The sequence below is a fragment of the Equus quagga genome, chromosome 13 (genome assembly GCF_021613505.1).
Source record: "Equus quagga isolate Etosha38 chromosome 13, UCLA_HA_Equagga_1.0, whole genome shotgun sequence".
Taxonomy (NCBI): Eukaryota; Metazoa; Chordata; class Mammalia; order Perissodactyla; family Equidae; genus Equus; species Equus quagga.
In genome coordinates this window covers 47,717,217-47,737,021 of record NC_060279.1, presented here as the reverse complement: position 1 = coordinate 47,737,021, position 19,805 = coordinate 47,717,217, and the positions used below count along the sequence as shown (strand labels likewise).

The 19,805-nt window shown below is 50.9% G+C and overlaps 1 protein-coding gene across 11 annotated transcripts in view; it reads right to left on the bottom strand.

Annotated features, from left to right (window-relative positions):
• The window catches only part of NOD2 (nucleotide binding oligomerization domain containing 2), a 35,147-nt gene extending 20,253 nt beyond the window's left edge, over window positions 1-14,894 (bottom strand). For 6 of the 11 annotated variants that reach the window (XR_006891592.1, XR_006891593.1, XM_046682752.1 and 3 more), the window contains exons 1-4: window positions 10,592-11,308; window positions 9,558-9,729; window positions 7,934-8,400; window positions 1,039-1,144 (exon numbers count right to left, since the gene is read on the bottom strand). Coding sequence is in view for 8 of the 11 variants with exons in the window: in XM_046682752.1 (XP_046538708.1) it covers window positions 1,039-1,144; window positions 7,934-8,392 (565 nt within the window). In the remaining 3 variants the exon portion in view is untranslated. Of the gene's footprint in view, window positions 1-1,038; window positions 1,145-1,664; window positions 1,735-7,933; window positions 8,401-9,557; window positions 9,730-10,591; window positions 11,309-14,782 lie in introns of those variants that run through there. The other 5 variants (XM_046682753.1, XM_046682754.1, XM_046682755.1 and 2 more) reach the window with 5 other exon arrangements.
• Window positions 14,895-19,805: the final 4,911 nt, after the last annotated feature.

The following is a 19,805-nucleotide window of genomic DNA, read 5'->3' as shown; positions in this document are numbered from 1 at the left end:
TCAGCTCATCACCCTGGGGAGTCTGGTACCACAGCACGATGCTATGACTCATGGACGGCCAGGTGTGTTCAATGAGATCAAGAGTGGACATTAACCAAGGGCCAGGCCGGGCACCCCTGCCCTGCACTGACATCTGCGTGCTGTCCTCGGGTGAGAGGGTGCACACCCAGGCGCTGCGCACTGGCTTCCAACCATCCCTCCCACAGGTATGCCCACTGCCCAGAGGGCAGGGCCCAGGGAGAGAAATCCACCTGCTAGCACCCGCACAGGTCAGGGCCCCCAGCAACCGAGCTTTCCCTACGGTGACATGGGAACCAGACTGGAAGAGCACCAGGCTTGCGTCCTCTCTTTACAGCTGACAAGCTCTCCTCCCAAGAAAAGAGAAAGCAGAGGTGGAGACAGTCCAAAACCAGAACCCCCCCCCCCCCCGACCCCTACCTCGTCACTCAACCTCCCCGCCTCAGTTCTCACGTCTGCAAAGTGGAGAAAACAATACCTACTTCTCAAGGCAAAGGACAGATAGCGTAAACAAAGCACCCAGCAGGATGCCTGGATGTCCAGGCTGTGCCATCCACCTCTCTCAGTCCTGACTCCGGCTGTGACCATGTGCAATGGGAGATCCCACATTATCTAAATCCATTTGGTCCTTGCGTTTCTGATAGTGAGCAGCTGAACTGCAGAGATCAAGAGATACCAGCCCTATCTCAAAAGGTGTATGCACATCTTTTCAGTACAGATAATGTTTGGCTCGTAAGGAACTCCTGTATTAGCCCTCAAAACGAGGCAGCTCCAGTGATCACTCTGCAGTGTGGGAAGTAATAAAAGCTAACCCCTATCACACATGTTCATCCTTTTAATCCTCCCAGTAGCCCAGAGAGACGGCAGTGGTGTTATCCTTAAAATGAGGAAACGGAGGCTCACACAGCCAGTAAGCGGGATTCTAACAGACACGTCTCACTCCAGAGTTTTGGCTCTTAACCATAAATCCATATGGCTTTTCTTTCCCTTTCTGATGAGCTGAGAAGACCATATATATACCTTGGAAAGGCAGGGCTAACAGGACTGGTAATTCCTGAACATGTTGTAGAAGGAAGGCAGCCAGTCCGTTCGCCTTCACTGTGGCAAGATCGAGGAGCCTTCTTGCCTATGGGGAAAGCAAAAGCCATTATTTTTCCAGAAAAGATGATAGAGAGGTGTGGGAAGGTTTCTACTGATTACCACAATTTCATAGGCCTCTCTCTTCCACCACAATAAAAGACCAGAAAAACATCCAAACAACAGGACAGGTTTAAAGAAGTTGATACAGCACTGGGGGCTGAAATGAATACTTAAACACACACATCCAGTCAGGCTACCTCCCAAAACCCACTGAAAGAGCAAATTACTTAAAAAAAAGACATAAACCTACAAACCTACGAGGGTAGGGAAAACAATCCTAGAAGCTGGAAATCATTTGGAAGAGAGGTGATTTCACTGAGTCTCATGGATGAAGCGCCATCTCTGCGCAGGACTCCCATGTTCCCAACTCCAACCTGAGCTACGCCCCTGAACCCTGGATGTGCACATCCAACCGTGTACTCGGCACCTCCACCTGGATGTCTCATAAACACCACCACTTAACATATCCAAACTAAACTCCAAGTGTACACACACCCCAAACCTACAGCCTTCCTCATCTCAGCTGATGGCAACTCCATCCTTCCAGTTGCTCAGCCCCAAAGTTTCGGAGTCATCATTGAAGCCTCTCCTCTGCAAGCCACCAGCCAATCCTGCTGGTTCCACCTTCAGAGTGGATCCAGAACAGCACTGCGTGGTAGAAATATAACGAGATACGTGCAAGACGTGTGTAATTTTGAATCTTCTAATAGCCACATTATTAAAGATAAAAAAAGATGAAATTAATTTTAATCATATATTTTCTTTAATCCAACATAGCTAAAATATTACCATATCAACATGTAATTTCGTATTAAGTCTTTGAAATAGAATGTCATTGTGGATGGGCCACATTTCACGTACCCAACAGCCACAAGTGACCAGTGTCTACCACGGCGGATGCACAGCAGGAGAGCCCTGTCTCTTCCTATCATCTCCTTTACTGCTGTCCTGGTCCAAACCACCAGCATGGCTCACCTGGAAAACTGCAAAGGCTGCATCACCGGGCTGCCTGTGCCTGTCCCTGTCCCCACCATCTGTTCTCAACACCACAGTTAGAGAGTAATTCTTTAAAAATAAAAGCCCGATCACACCACTCCTACTACATATGTCCCAATGTTTCCCTCATTTCTCAGAGTAGAAACCCAGGCCCAACAGTAGCCGACAAGGCCCCAACAGACAAGTCCCACCTGCGACCATCTGGAGCCTGGTTACTTCTCAGGCCTCACCTCTCACTCCTCTTCCCCTTGTTCATGCCACTCAGCACACCAGCCTCCTGTTTCCTGAAAATATCAAGAAGGCCCCCACCTCTGGGCCTTTGCCCTGGCTGTCCCCTCTGCCTTGAATGCACTTCCCCCAGCTAGCCACATGACTACTTCCGTCACTTCTTTCAGGTTTTTGCTCAGAGTTCACCTTCTCAGGTTGAACTCCCTGACGGCTCTAATAGGCGAGCACGTACCCCCGCCCCTGCTCCTCTCAAACCCACTCTACTTATTTCACAGCACATGCCACCTTCCAACACGCTCTGTGATTCACTTCCTCCGGCTTATTGTCTCTCTTCCCCACTGGCATCTTAGCAGCTCCAGGACAAGGATTTTTGTCTGTTTTGTTCACTGCTGTAACCCCCATGCCTAGAATAGTGCCTGAACTGGTGATCCAGGACTCGCCAAATGAACGAATAGTAATAGATTTAGAAGAGTCCAGGACGCCCAATCCTAAGGAACAATGGGAAAACTGAAAACCGCACAATCTGTGTCTCAGAATCTGCAAAGCCTGCTAGAACTAAGAGCACCAGGGACCTCTGGAACCAAGGAAATGATTAAACCAAGGAAGGCTGAGTCAGAGTGCCTGATGAAACGGATCTCCAGTTGCCCTTACACACGCCAAGCCACTAGCAACTGTGCTTGCCCTGCCATGGCAAAGCGTGGAGAGCTATATCCTGGAAAAGCTAAAACAGAGCCCCTGGACTGTGACGTACCAGGTACAGATGAAGGAGGTGGGGACCATACCCCAAACAGAGGTTTTAAATGACCAAGTGTGGGGGCTGCCCTGGTGGCGTAGTGGTCGGGTTTGCATGCTCCGCTTCAGCAGCCCGGGGTTCACAGGTTTGGATCCCAGGCACAGACCTAGCACTGCTCATCAAGCTATGCTGTGGTGGTGTCCCACAAAAAATAAAGGAATATGGGCACAGATGTTAGCTCAGCAACAGTCTTCCTCAAGCAAAAAGAGCAAGATTGGCAACAGATGTTAGCTCAGGGCCAACTTTCCTCATCAAAACAAAGACCATGTGCAAAGTGAATACTGAATGCTGAGCATCCCACGACTGTCACTGCCCAGCCCTCCCACTCACTGGCTCCACAGCTCTGGCAGTCAGACCTTTACCTCTAGGTGGGAGGGCTGGGAAGTCTACACTGGGAACTTGACCAACCCAGGAGGAAAGGTCTAAAGACACAAACACTGCCATTTCCCAAGATTTCTACAGTGAAACTCAAAGTAGACAAGCTTCACCTGCATGCTCTGAGTTTCCAGTAAGTTTTAAAGTATTCTATTTCAGTCATGAGCAGACAACGAAGGATTATCATAAGCCCAAAGAAAGCATCTAATATGGGAGATAGAAGCCAAACAAGTAGGCGAGGGGAAAGCAACTTGTAGGATAAAAAGGTTATGCAGGGTGAAAAGCAATTACGAAAACACCTTATCATTATGATCCTTAAGTAAGAGAATATATTGCATCCATAAAACAAGAACAGGATGCTATAATAAGGAACATTCAAACACAGCTTTTGGAATTAAAAGAATGACAGCAAAATGAAAAACTCAAGGGTTTAACAATAAAGTTGAGGGCATCATACAGAAAGTACAGCAAAAAGACACAGAGATGGAAAACAGATGAGAAATAGGAGAAAATTAGATGATCAGTCCAGGAGTTCAAAATTCAAATAATTCCATAAAGATAGAAGAGAGGAAATAGGAAGAAATCATCAATAAACTAATCACAAAAATTTTCCAGAACATGAAGACATGAGTTTCCAGGTGCAAAGTGCCTCTTGGGTGCCCAGCACAATGGAAGAACACCACGCACATAGTTGTGAAATTTCAGAATGTTAGGGACCAAAAGAAAATTTTGTAAGCTTCCGGAAAGAGTTACAAAATGGTTTTGGAATCCTTCCAGCAATTCTTCTCTACAAGAGAGAAGATAAGGGAGTAACACTCTCAACATTATGAAGGAAAATGATGACCAACCCATAATTTTATACCCAGCCAAACTATCGATTGAGCCTTAGGAAACCTTTCACGTAAGAGCTCAGACATTTTAACTCCCATACATTCACTCTGAAGAAGTGACTGGAGGATGTGATCCACCAAACTGGAACAAACCAAGAAAGAAGACACGGTATTCAGGAAACAGGAGAACCAACGCAGGGGGACTAGAAAGGGAAATCTCAGGATGACAGCTCCGTACTACAAGTAGAGGGCCGCCGGCCAGACAGACTGGACCAGTGTGACCCAAGACACAGACGTGCTGAAGGCAGTTACCCATGAGATGTCCAGACAGGCCTGGCTCTAAGCTTTATCTGTATTTGGCTTGTCTGCACCATGGGCTAATACCATTCTTTCTGTCAACCCCTGCTGCCTGGATCAGCTGAGGACACTCGTTTCACCCCACAGAGGGTTGGCTTTGCCCTATGCCCGGGAGCTGGAAGAGCCTTTGGCAAGCTTACAGCTGAACGTACAGAGCAGCCCACTTCCTCTGACCGTATTCCTGCTCAACATCCGGCCCCTGACTCGAACCCACCCCACCAGATCCTCCAGCTGTGGGGAGCCCTCTATTTCCCAAGACTCACTATCGACTTTGCCCACTGACTTCCTAGCAGGGGCCCTTATAAGCTCCCCGAGAAGGTAAAGCCCGACCTTGACCCTGAGACCCTGTCCAGCTTCCCTGTTCCTGGGAGCCTTCATCCAAGAAGGAAAGGCAACACTGCCCTTTCCAGACACAGCTATGTTTGTGCTTGCTGTGCAGTTTTTCAAAACAAAACAATACACTGTTTGGGGATTTATTGTATAATGTGTTAAAACTATAAAGAAAAGCAAACAAATGATTAACATAACAGTTGGGCTACTTGTTACACTAGTAGTTTCAACTGAGTAAGGTACTAGTGACTTTCTATTTCTTCACCTGGGTGATGGGAATACGATTCTGCCATAACATGAAATTATACACTTTTCTGTAGGCACAGTACCTTTCCCACATTGAACATGTTGGGTTAATATAGTGAAGGAGCCAAACGATTCAGTCTGACACCCCGGTCCTATCAACTTTAGCAGTTGCACGAGTCAGATGGACAGCTGGTATTACAGCTGGTGTTCGAGCCTCAGGTTTGCTAACACCTGTTATGCCCAGAAGAGCAAGTTTACCCCCATGAAGTCCTCACATTTCATGACAGAGAGAGAAGAGGACAAACTATGGAGGCAAACAGGCCTGGATTCAAATTCCAGCTGGGCCACTTCCCCGATGGGTGATTGGGCGGCTTCTTCATGGTTACGAAACAGTGGAGCCACATGACACCCTGGCAGGTCGAGGTGTGGCTTAAATGAGAGAAAGGGCTGAGCGTGGGGCCTGGCATGCAGGAGGCAGCCACTCAGTGAACAGCAGCCACGGGCATTTTAGGGATCCCGTTCTTTTACTTGCATTTTGTTTCATTCCACAACATTTTTTAGTCCCCAACCCACAATCCATGACAGTCACCTCTTTATAGGAAATTATTACGAGAATATACACGGCAGTCCTGGATTGGGGAGATACGTTACTTGGGTATACCACAAGTGCCACCCACAGTGAATCAGAAATTCAGCTACTAAGTTAGAGACTCATAGAACGCCAGAGCTCAAGGGCGGCTCGGCAAGCCCTGATTCTACAGACACAAACCTCAGGCAGCCCAGGCCCTTTACAAACCCCTATAACCCTCAGACGTCGTCTGCCATCCTCTCCACATGCTCAGCTCCATCCCAGCCCTCAACGCTTTTGCTGTCTACCTAGCCCTTTCTTAAGATGGATTCTTAGCTCATCAAAATACAGCCCTTCTTCTTTCCTACTATAAGCATTTAAGGTTATAAATTTCCCTCTATGTTCTACTTTAGCTGTATCCTGTAATTTCTATAAATCATATTCTCACTCCTGTTTGATTCTGAATATTTTCTGATTTCTGTTATGATTTCTTCTTTGACTCATCAGTCATCCTATTTTCTTTTCTTCCTCAATCCAAACACTTCCTCCATTCATGCCCTGGCTCCCCTGAGCCCCAGGCTTCCAGGCCATCTTCTCCAAATCCCTTAGAGCATCCAGACCAGACCACACTGTTGGGCCCTTGACCAAAGAGGGTAAGACACAACCCTTTAACTTCCCATGTGGGCTGATTCGATCCCACCAACAGATCACAAAAGATACCAAGGTAGGTACAATAACTAACACGTCTTCTGTAATCCCCACAGGGCCAGGCTCACAGACATGGTGCTCAGGGTGTGACTGTAGGTTTCACACGCAGCAATGAGAGGGGACCACACCATGTCTGCTCTCTAACTACTTGGCCACCTTGAGCTGGCTTTAAAATGGCCTTGAAGACAGACTGGCTTATTCCATCAGTCTCAAACTAGGCTTACCTAAACTAACTTGGACAGTAAATAAATTTTTTTCAAAATAGACAAAAATAAAAACTAGAAAGCCCCCCAACCCAGCCCATCCTAACACTGCAATGTAATTCCCATTCATTCATTCACTCAGTAATTCATGTATTTCATCCACAAGTATTGATTGCGTGCCTATTATGTGCAAGGCACTCAGAGCACAATAAGCTTTAAGACAGAGCCTGGCACATAGAAGGCATCTATGAATGAATGAAGAAATTAATGATAAATGAATGAACCAAGGCACCAGGGCCAGCCCTGGCCTTCCCATTAACTACTGTGAGCTTACTCAAACCACCTTGCTGGGCCTCAATTTCCCAGTCTATGAAGTGGAATGTTAATGACCGTTCCTGCTGCATCACAGGAGGCCTGAGGGTCATTGTCTAGGGGAAAATAAAACAAAGAGTTTCAAAAATACCCAGTAGACACTTTTCCGTTCTCATGGAACGGTGTTTTCAGAGGCAGTCACATCCTAACTCTGAACGTCTAAGATCTAATGCGATTTCGTATGGGAAATCCTATGCGGGTGTTCAAACTATGGGAGTACACAGGGTGCTATAACAACTACTGAATACAGGTCTAATTCCATGAATTGTTATGATCTGTTGAGCTGTTACTTTAGAACAGACGGCAACGCAAGTGTACAAGCAGACTACCACTGATAACAGAACTGACAGCAGCCGCTGGTCACGCTGAGGAGTGCTCCCTGTGCGCTGCACTGTTCTAAGTGTCCCACAGATCAACTCACTGAATTCTCCCAAGAGCCTTACGGATGTTTTACATGTGAGGAAACTGGAACAGGAAAGATGAAGGGTGGAGAGTGTCCCTAGAGAAGCCAGCAGCCACACAGAGCAGGCCCTGAGCCACATCATTCTGACTCCAGAATCCACGCTTGGCCCCCACACAACACCTTCTATCATCACAAGAGGTAAGATACCAAAAGTCCCGAGCAACTTCTACTGGCCTGGCTACCTTTTGAGGGGGAATCGCATGACCCAGGTCTCCCCACAGGGCTGACTTCACAAAGACAAACATGTCTCGTGACTAAGCACCGTTTTCTGGTGAATTCTGATTACCCAAGAGGGAAGTGCCTTACCCGCTGGGATGACGTGAAGATGGGCAACCTGATTTCATCACATTCGTACCGGCTGATGAAGCCCCGCTCGTGCGCCAGGTCCAGCACGCCCTCCACATGGCTGTAGAGTCTCCTGACAATGGCTGGCCGGTGACTCTGCAGGTCCTGGGCTGGCTGGGGAGAGTGGGGGTCCCAGTGCCCAGGAAGTTCGGGAGACTGGCTGTCAGCCTGGGCCTCCCGGACAGCCGCGACGAGTTGTTCACAGCCCCAAGCACCCTTCTTCCAGACAGTGTCCAGGAGGTGCCTGGCCAAGTGGGAGAGGGGCTGGCCCACGAGGCTGAGGCTCTCATAGTCTTCCCAGGAGAGGACGTCCCAGGAAAGCAGCCAATCCAGGACACTCTCGAAGCCCTCCAGGGACCCCGAGACCAGCAGCCCCACCAGCTGGCTCCTCTGCGCCTGGAAAGCCTCCTGCGTGCACATTTCACAACCTGGGGAGGAGAGTGAGGTCAGGGCAGGACTGCTCCGGAAGCAGGCGGGGGCAGTGGAGGCCGAAAGTCAGCCCCACCCTGAGCCCAAGCTGGCCACAGCTCTCCCCTTAGACATCACACAACCCAAGCTCCCCATTGTACACATGTACACACTGGGGCCCAGAGAAGTCAAAAAACTGCCTCAAGGTCCCACAGAAAATTTGAAGCAGCCAAGAGTTAAATCAAGACCTGTCTCTCATGGGGTCAGCCTGGTGTCGCATGGTTAAGTTCGCACACTCTGCTTTGGCAGCCTGGGATTCACCAGTTTGGATCCCAGGTGCAGACCTACGCACTGCTTATCAAGCCATGCTGTGGTGGCATCCCACATATAAAAATAGAGGAAGATGGGCATAGATATTAGCTCAGGGCCACTCTTCCTCAGCAAAAAAACAAAAAAGAGAGGAAGATTGGCGGCAGATGTTAGCTCAGGGCTAATCTTCCTCAAAAACAAAAAAAAAGACCTGGCTCCCACATCCATGCTACATCGCTGGCTTAAGAAGTTTAAAAAGTTAAGAAGCTCAAAATATGGAGCTAACGTTAGGAGCGATGTCTCCCAAGGAAGCAGAGAATTAATTCTCTTTGAGGCCTTGTGAGGGGCCTTAACCTGCTGGCTGGATTGGGGCTACAGCAGCTCTCTCTTCAATAATGGCTACATTTCTTAGTGCACACAGTGTGCCAGGCACCACTCTAAGCGCTTTCACATGTGAACTCATTCAACTCGCCCCCCACTCTGAAGTAGGTGCTGCCATCAGCCTATTCTACAGATGAAGAAACTGAGGCACAGAGAGGTTAAGTGACTTGTACAAAGGCTCACAGCTACAGTAGGTGGAGCTAGGATTTGAACCCAAGCAGGGTGACACCAGAATGCATGCCTTCAATTCCCTTATATTTGGGTTGGCACAGGGGCCCAGAGCCCAGGCCTGTGTAGGAACCCACTGCTACCACAAGGGGCATACCCAGGACGCGGCTATAAAGATCCCAACCCAGGTGAAAGAAAAGTCTGCGTGCAAGCTAAGCCGTCTCAAAGCTGGCAGGTGTGTTGCCCCCAGTCATCACTGCCCCTTCCCACCTGCCCCCCAGCGTCACCTCCCTCCCACCCCCTCACCCCCACACGTTACATGCTGTCGCCTCTGCCACTGGCTCACACAGGCCTCAGCCGTCAGACTCCGGGTTCTGGGGATTCGAGGGAACTCGATCTCTCGGAGCTCCAAGCCCTGGGAGGGTTCCAAGCAGCAGAGAGTCGCTCAGCAGGTTCTGTTCTGCGAGTGTCACAGGGTCCAGGGATGTGGGCTGGTGTGGCGCCCAGAGAAAACGAAAGTGAGAGTGTGGGCATGGAAAAAGGAGGAACGTCTGCCGCTTTTTACAAAACAGGGACATTCCAAGATACTCAAGGGAGCAGACGCCAAGAGGCTTGGGGATTTTGCCTCTTTCCTATTGCTTGTTTACGTGTCTCACTCCCTTCCTGGCCCGAGTGGAAGCCTGGGTCTTATTCATCCTGGCATCCGTAAGCTTGGCACAGGGCTGGGCCCAGGGGAGGCACAGCGGGAATGTTCATGAATCAAAAATCCACTGAGCAAGGGAAGGGGCTGGAACACTCTGTGCCACCCTCATATGCCGGCCAAGGTAAGAGAAAGGGGAAATCTCCAACTCAGGATGCTGCCAACACTCAGGCTGGAGGCCTTGTGCTGGCCAGATAAGAGACAGAGGTAGGGGCCCGGCTCACACACGGCACTGCTCATGAAGCCACGCTGGAACGGCATCCCACATGCCACAACTAGAAGGATCCACAACTAAAAATACACAACTGTGTACCGGTGGGCTTTGGGAGAAAACGGAAAAATAAAATCTTTAAAAAACAAAAAGAATTGGAGGCAGCAAGGTCACCTGCGTGTCTGGCAGCTTGGGAGGGAGAGCATCCCCGATGCAGACGGCACTCTAAACCAGGAACTAAAATAGTTCTCTCCAGCCAAGCAGGCTGCCTTCTGTGCCCACGCCAAGCCGAGGAGCCAAGAGGGTAGAGGTGGGGAGAGGGGAGGAGAGAACAGGAAAGGGGAGCAGGAGCTCTGGGCTTGGCCCTGCAGTGGTTCTCAGCTGTGGAAACACCGGCTCCACCACACCCCCAACCCAGGTCCTGGGGAAAAGAACCACTCACCCGGAAACGGGAACAGCCCAGAAATGGGGTCAGCCCTCTCTTTCTGACCCAACGCTCGGAGGGCATGTGCATAGCCAGGAATTAACGAGGTTGAAAGTTAGGAAGAGACAGGACTGTGCTGGCTCCTCGCACCCCGGGGATCCCTAAGGACGACAGCTGCTCTCTCCTCCGCATTGGGAGAGCCTGGAGCATCCCGCCCTCCAGCAGAGCTCATTAGGCATGGCAGAGCAAGATGGCCAAGTCATCGGCGGGCAGGCCTTGAGCAAGAAGGCAAAGGCGCAGGACTGGCAGGCCTAGATCTGCCCACAGACCCCACCTCCTGCCGGGGGAAACCCCGGAAGGATGAGCCAGCAGCCAGAGCTGGCCAACCAGCTGTGCAGACATAAGTAATTCTCAGCAGTTCTGGCACAAAGCCTTGTGCATCCACCGTGACCTGTACTGAGAGACCAGGCTGGGACCTGAGACACGCCCACAGACGTGCACGCCCACAAGGGGATGAGCTGTGAGTGAGCAGGCCCTTTCTGAACACACCAAGTCTGGGGCAGCCCAATGGATGCTCGGGCCCCACACACCCAAGCCAGCGACATCAGGGTTCTGTGGACACCAGGAGGGAGAGGCGGGCCCAAGCCACAAGGTTTGAAACTCTGTCTTCCTAGCAGCAGCTAGAAAGTTCCATCTCTGCCCTGGCCTTCTCCCAGAAACCTCAGAGCAAGGAGAATCCCCAAGGACCAATTTGGCCAGCCCCCTGTCTCTGAGCAGGCATTGTCCCTTCTCATCTTAAACAGCCAGCGGGGAGGATCTGGCCTTGTTGCTGGCCTCACTAACCTGCTCAGGAAGTTCCTCATTATATCTAACTTAAGTTTCTCCTGCTTCAGTTTAAATTGGGAAAGAGAGAAAACAGATGTCCACTCATCACCTATTTCATGAAAACTGTCCCTGAAATCCTGCCTCTTGCCCTTGATCGCCTGCTCAGAACCCCCCTCTTCAGACTAGATACGTCAGTCTATCACGTTGCCGTCTCTTTTCCATGTCAGTTACTACACCTGTGGAGCCATTACAGTCTCTCCTCCAGGAAGGTGAAGCCCATCCATTCGAAGAAAGGGGCACTTCCTTGCTGAAGGAGAGGGCCCAGCAGAAGGGGCCACCCACGTGGGTCCTCCCTTGTCCCCAAGCCCTGACACTCCCTTCCTTCCTGAGACCACAGCCTGCCTGGTTTCTCTGGGGCCCTGAGCCAGTTAATGTGCTTCAGTGGTGAAATCTCAGTCCACTGGGCGCCTGCACACAGGAGCCGGAGGGAGGCCCAGGGACGGCCAGCTTTTGCACTGTCCCGGCTGAGCAGGGCCGAGCCTCCCTGGGGCACTGGGTCCATCCCCCGACCTCCTGCAGCCATCCTCCATTCTCGCCCCCTTCACCCAGCGTCCCTCTGGGAAAGCATTTCCCACCAGCATACAAGCAGACGTCCCTCCATTCTAAAAGTCAAGCCCTCTCTCTACCCTCACTTCCCCTTTCAGCCCTAACCTCATTTCTCTGCCCGCCTTCACAGCCAGACTCCTTGTCTGTCGTCTGTACTGCTGTCCTCAAGACCTCCCCTCCCACCCCCTGCCAACCTGGCCTCTGCGGCTCCCCAGATTGCTTCCCTCGGGGTCACCAGTGAGCTCCACCTTGCTTCGTCCTCAGCCCCCGTCTTGCTTGCTCTGTCAAAGGCAGCTGTCATACTCACTCCCTCCCTCCTCCTCTGAGCACTTTCCGCACTGCATCCAGGACAGCCCAGCCCTCTGATTTCTCCTCCCATCTACTGGCTGCCCTGACTGTCTCCTTGTCTGGTTCCTCACGCTGGGAGTAAGTCCCTGGTCGGACCACTTTCCTCCGTATCACTCTCCCTAAGTGAGCCCACTGGCTCTTACGGCCTTAAATATCAGCTACAGGGCGAGGATGCCCAAAATTTATTTCCGGCTCCAACCTCTCCACGAAACCTCACCCGACTCCTACTGGACCTCTTCATGTGGATGCCTGAAGTTGACGGCAGCTCAAAACTTCCAGACGCTCAGGCCAAAACCCTCCGAGTCGTCCTTGACTCCACCTTGACTCCACTCTTCTCTCGCAGCCAAATCCATGGATTCTATCTCCAAAACATACCCCGAATCTGACAATCTGAGATGTTTCCACCACCTCTGTGCCATGGGCATGGGTAGAAGCCCCCATGGGCTCTCCCCAGAATGACAACAGCGGACCACTCGCTGGCCCCTGCTTTCTGCCCTCACGTCCTCCAGTCTACTCTCCCACCACAGCCAGCCGAGCCTGCTATCCCCGAGTCAGAGCAGGTGGCTCTGCTCCTCGCTGCTGCCATCTGCTGCCATCGCACTCAGTGAAAACCCCACCCTCGCTGTGACCTTCGAGGTCCCACGCACTGACCCCCACATCCCCCCTTCTCTCTCTGCACTCGTTTCCTACTGATCCCCCATGGGCTCCTCACCCACCCTGCTCCAACCACTGTCCTCCTCCTTGTTCCTAGAACAAGCCAGACCTGCTCCTGTCCGTCATGCTTCTGCCTGGAGGCCTCTGCATTGCTCTTCCCTCTGCAAGTGCACTGTCCCCCTGCCCCCAGCTCACGCCCCCTTCAAGGCTTTGCTCAGCTGTCACCACCTCAGGGAGGCCAGCCCTGACTATGCGATATAAAATTGCAATACCCACCCCAACACCTCATCCTTCCTGCCTGCTTTACTCTTCTCCATAGGACCTCCCACCAGCCGGCATATCATATATTTACTTATTTGACTGCTTCCCACTCCTTTCTAGAGTAAGAACTCCACGCGGGCAGGGAGTTGGGTCTGATTTTTTCATTGCAATGTTCCCAGTGTCTCACCCAGTGCATTGATAAAGATTGTTTGAAGGAATAAAAGAATGACTTTACTCTGCAGTTCCCAGGAGGCAGAAATGCAGCCAAGGGGCGGAATCTGCAAGGCACAGATTTTAGCTGCATGAAACCAGAGCCACAGGACACTGAACAGCCACCTCACAAGGGAGACAAGCTCGCTGTCCCTGAGCAAATGCAGCAGAGGCGTCCTGCACTGGGCGGGGAGGAGGTGGGCTGGGTGGGGTCCCTTCCAGCCTCAGATCCCAGTGTGCAGATGGGCAAAGGGGATCTGAGTAAGCAAGAAACTTAGGGGTGGAGCGACTGGGACAGGAGAGCAGAGACCATGGGACGTCACTCAGGTCCTCCTCACCACGGGGCCGGGGATGGGTGATATGGCAGGCTTTTGCCCTCTACAGAACAAGCACCCTATGGCCAGGAACAGCCCACAGGGAGACCAAGGCCATTGGCAGGGAGAAGCTAAGGGCTCAGAAAGAGGGAGAGAAGCGAGAGCAGACTCAGCACCAGGGGTCCAGCTGTGGGAGGCCCTCCCCAGGGGATTTGGTGGGTTTTTAATTTGTTAGAAAGCAAGGAGAACCAGACGGCTGCTTCTCAACATGCTGGGCATAGAAGAGGGCCAAAGGCACAGAGGATGTGACACTGGGCAGCCCCTGCTGTGGGCCTGTCTGGGCAGGCTTGAGGGACGAGGAGGGGTCTGGGCACCCACGGAGGGGGAGGAGGAGGCAGGAGACCGCCAGGAGTTACAAGGTCGCTGATGGGGTTAGAGGTCATCCAGGCAGTCTCTCACACCCTTCCATTCACAGGTATGGGAAAGATGAGGAAACCGAGGCCGGGAGAGAGGAAGGGACTCCACAGCGAGTAGCCTTGGGGGAGATCTGAAGCCTGGCCTCCTCGTTCCCAGGCCGGCCAGGTGCCTCAGGACTTCTCATCCTGCAGATTCTCCCTCCACAGCCCCTCACCCCAAATCACAGCTCTCTCCTGACCTCAAAGGCTCCTAGGGCCTGGGAGTTCCGCCCGCATCCCCAAGCCACCTCATCCTCCGGAGCCACAGCCCGCCAGCGTGCTCCCCATCCTCAAGACGCCCCCTTTCCTTCTGCCTTCCATCTAGACCCCGGGACTCCCCACGGGGAAACCGAGGCAGTCTCTCCCTAAGCCGACGCCCCCTTTCGTTCTACCTCCCATCTAGACCCTGGGACTCCCCGAGGGGCAACCGAGGCAGCCCCTTCCTAAGCCTGGCGGCCGGGACGGCTCCGAAGCCAAGTGTCCGAGCACTCGCGCCTTCTCCCCGCCGTCCCCGCGCCAGGCGCAGGAGCACTCACCGCGGGCCCCCGGCGTCCGAGTTCTCCACGCGGTCGGCGCCGCGACTCCGGCTCGGACTGCGCTCCGGCCCGGCAGTGCTGGCGCTGGACGCGCCCAGCCATGCCCAGCCGCGGACTGGCCCCGCCCCGGGCGCCGCCCCGCTCCCCGCCCCGCGCCCGCGGCCACACCCCCACCGCCCGCCCCGCGCCCGAGCCGCCCCGAACCCGGCCGAGGGGCAGGCAGCGCCGGGCTGCTGCGGGGCCGGCCCGCGTGGCTGGTGAGCCGCGTCCCGAGAGCCGCCTCCAGCCGCGGGGACCCGGAGCCTCCGAGCACCGGTCAGCGCGCCCGCGGGCCTCCAGAGCCTTGCTGTTGTGAGGTCCCGAACAGCCTCTCCCGGGCGGGACCGGTTCCGCCAGGGCAGGGGGCGTCCTCGGCTCCTGTCTGCACCTCTGCCGGTCCAGGAGGGGCGCCCACCTGCCGCGACGTCCGACCGACGCTGAACGGCCCAGTCCTTCCCCTTAAATTAAGTTCGCTTCGTTTTATGATTTCTTATTCTTCGGAGCAAGTGACGCTGGTTTTCCATTGAAGATATTAACACAAAAATTCCTTTTAAAATACTTGTATTTGGAAAATTTTAAATGGAAGTCAATTTACAGGAAAATAACTGACATTTACAAAGTGCTTACTGTGTGCCAGGCTTTGCTCACATTAACTCAGTTAATCCCGTCGACAGGGTAGTGGCTGTCGTTATCTTCAATTTATAGATGAAAATACTGAGCACAGAAAGGTCAATTCACCTGCCCAAGTAGTGACCGCAGAGCCAAGATTCGCTCCCAGTATCTGGCGCCAAAAGTCATGCTCTAACCGCTACCGTGCACTGCCTCCAGGTAAATGCCTGCACGGGGGCGCGCAGTTGGCTGTGGAAGGTTGAATGTTGCATTACAAGGACTGAAACCACCCCACGGAAATCCCTCTGGATGGTGTACAGATCTGTCTCCAAGGACGTTCACCACCATCTTCTCTATAACGGTGAGAAACTGGAAGGCTCCTAATTGCCCAATAAAAGGAGATTACTTAAGAAAATTAACAGGGGCCAGCCGTTGGTCTAGCGGTTAAGTTGGCGGGCTCCACTCGGTGGCCCAGGGTTCACGGTTTGGATCCTGGCATGGACCTGCACATCGCCCATCAAGCCATGCTGCGGTGACATCCCACATACAAAAAAGAGGAAGATTGGCAACAGGCGTTAGCTCAGGGCCAATCTTCTTGACCAAAGAAAAAAGAAAATTAACAGAGCAACTGAACCAGGAAAACTTAACCAACTCATCTTCTCTCATACCCCACATCCAACCTGGGAGCAAAATGGAGCAAATTTTCCAGCTTGACCTTGACAATATATCCAGAATTCAGCCACTGCTTGTTATATCCACCACTGCCACCTGGGTCCAAATCACTGTGTCTGACCTGGGTCAAGGCAAGAGCTGCCAGCCATTCTCCATGATCCCAGCTGCAGTCTTTCTTCAGCATGGCAGCCACAATGAGTCTGTTTTTTAAAAAAAGTCAAATTGTGTCAGTCCTCTGCGGAAACCCTTCCACTGAGTCCCCTCTCAGAGTAAAAGTCAATGACGGTCCTTACAATTGCTGTTTGCACCCAGTGCCCTCTCTGGCCCCCTCCTCACTCTTTCCCCTCATTCATTCTGCTCCAGCCCCTGGTCTCCTGGCTGTTCCTGGAATATGCCAGGCCTGCCGCCACCTCTGGGCCTTTGCATTTGCTCTTCCCTCTGCCTGGAATGCTCTTCCCCTAGAAGTCTACATGGCTCCCTCCTTCTCCTCTTTCAGGCCTTTGCTTCAATGTGGCTTTCTCAGTGAGGTCTTCCCTGACCATCCCGTCTACAATTGCGACTGCCTCCCCCTGCATCCCTTCCCCTGCTTTCTTTTGCATCTTTTTCTACAGCACCTATCTGCTCACAACGTACTATATATTTACTTATTTATTGTCTTTGCTGTCAGTCTCTCACCCGAAAGAACAGGAGCTCCAAGGAACAGGAACCTTTCTATCTTGCTCCCTGCCTCATCCCAGGGCCTAGAATGGGGCCTGGTATGCAATAAATATTTGTTATGTGAGTATACCAAAAATGATGCTGTAATTCTAATAAACAATGAAAATGAATGACTTACTCCAGCCCACAGGAAGTGCACCTTCACAAACATTGTGTTGGGTGAGAGAATCCAGATTCAAAGGCATAATACTGTCTGACATCATTTACTTAAAGTTCAAAGCAGGAAAAACTGAGTAATAGCGATGGGAGCCAGGATAGAGGTTGCCAGTGGGGAGAAGGTTGGCGGTTACAATGAGGAAGGGGACAAAGGAAACTTCTGGGGTGCTAGTAACTTTCTATTTTTTTATCTGAGTGGTGGTCACATGGGTATGAATACTTTGTGAAAACTGATTAAGCTGAATACTTAATGATGTTTGCATTTTCCTTTATGCTTGTTACATTTTAATAAAAATTAATTTTTAAAAGATGCTGTAGAGGTATGTTTATTAGTGTAGAGAGACACCCATAATATAAGACAAAGTTTAAAAGGCAAGTTGCTTTTCAAGAAGAGTGCCAAGACAACTTAAGGGGAAAGAGCAGTCTTTTCAACAAATGGTGCTGCGAAAATTGGATAGCCCCATGCAAAAGAATGAATTTGGACCCCCCACCTCAGGCGACATACAAAAATTAATTCAAAATGGATCAAAGACTAAATGTAATTAAATGGATTACATGGATTAAATGTAAGAGCTAATATCTAAAGCTCTGAGAAGTAAACATGGGTGTGAATCTTCATGACCTTGGATGAGGCAGTAATTTCCCAGATGACACCTGAAGTACAAGCAAGCAAAGAAAAATAAACAAATGGGACTTTAGCAAAATCACAAATTTTTGTGCTTCAAAAAACACTATCAAGAAAGTGCAAAGACAACCAAGAGAATGGGAGAAAATATTTGCAAATCATGCTCAGAATATACAAAAGACTCCTAAAACTCAACAATAAAAAGACTAATGCAATTTTTTAAATGAGTGAAGGATTGGAATAGACATGACTCCAAGGGAGATATGTACACAAGTGGCCAATAAACACAGGAAAAGATGCTCAACATCATTAGCCATCAGGGAAATACAAATTAAAACCACAAGGAGATACCACTTTACACCCAAAAGGGGGGCTATAATCAAAAAAATAGAAAATAACAAATGTTGACGGGGCTGTGAAGTTGGAACCCTCACATGTGACTGGTAGGAATGTAGAAGGGTGCTGCTGGTGTGGAAAACGGTTTGGTGGTTCTTCAAAAAGTTCCACATGGAGTTACCATATGACCCAGCGACTCCTAGGTATATACTCAAGAGAATGGAGAACATGCATGCACACAAAGACTTTACACCAATGTTCACAGCAGTGTTGTTCATAACAGCCAAAATGCAGAAACAAGCCAACAGCCCATCAACGGAGGAGTGGAAAACACAAACGGTTCATCCTTAGGATGGAACATTATTCAGCCATAAAAAGGAGTGAAATATTGAAACACACTACAACATAGGCAAACCTTGAAAACATTATGCTCAGTGAAAGAAGCCAGACACAAAAGGCCACATATGGTATGAGTCCATTTATGTGAACTGTCCAGAATAGGCAAGCCCAGGGAGCTGTGGTCCCCAGGGCCCGGCGGGAGGGAGAAACGGGGGGAATCGCTGCTAACGAGCCCCAGGTTTCTTTTCAGCATGATGAAAATGTCCTGGGGTTAGATCATAATAATGGTTAATGGTTACACAACCTTGTGTATGTACTAAAACCCACTAAATTGTACACCTTAAAAGGGTGAATTTTATCGTATTTGAATCATATCTCAACACAGAACAAGTAGGTTTCAATAATGTTTTGTGTAATGTGCTCCTAGGCTGTAATAAAAATCTATGAATATGTGTGTTGAAAAATCTAAAAGACTGTCTTTCCAAATTTATGGTTGGATTGTAGGTGGACTTTTAAACCTCTTTTTTGCTAACGTATATTTCCCAATAAATATGTATTACTTGTATAATAATAATTTTATAAAACTTTTCACTTCAGTGAGTTAAGGGGCATCTATTAACAACTCCCTGTATGCAGGACCCTGTGCCACCAGGCATTGGGGATCCCCTGGTGACATTGCTGGCTCCGTGTGCTCTGACCCAGGCACCAGTCAGGCAGTGCTCAGAAGGGGCAGGGGACAAAGCTTCTAGGAGTCCCCAGGCCCGAGACTTTGCTTCTGCAGGAGGAACCCTCTAGATTGTGTCATTTAAAGTCCTCCCAGGTCAGGAGGCCGGTGGAGGCTGGAGCGAGGTTTGCCAGCGGCCTATGCCCAAGGGATGCCCCAGGAGGCGGGACTATCTCTGGCAGTTCTGGGATGGAAGAGGCCCTGCCCAGCACAGCTGCCGCTGCCCACGCAGGTGGTCACTCCAGCCTCACACGGGGCAGCAGTCACCATGCTGCTCCCCCGCTCCAAGCAGCCCACCCACCCACCCACTGGAGTCCAAACCCTTCCACAGCCGGGCCCCGATGAATGCATACACAGAAGGCTTCCCGGCCGCCCCCAGATGCACAGCATCTCTATGCTCTTGGTCCTCCCACCTCTGTGGTTTGCTCACTCTGTGCCCCACTGGAAGGCAACGGGTGGAAATAGCATGGACTTTGGACTAAAGTGAACCTGGATTTGAATCCTGGCTCTGCTGCTTGTTAGCTCTATGACCTTGCACCAGTTACTTAACGTTGGCCTCAGTTTCCCCAAACAGTCAAGTGGTGCTGACAACTCACTTGGCACATTTCCTGCCCAGAGAAAGCGCTAAACACTTTATGAGATGAATGTTACCATTTGTTGAGCACTTACTGTATGCCAGGCACTGTACTCTCATCTGTCATGTGATCCTCACAGCATCTACGGAAGAGGGGCTATTCTTGGTCCCCACTCTTGAGATGAAGAGACTGAGGTTCTGAGGGGTAATTTCCCTATAGTGATCCAGCTAC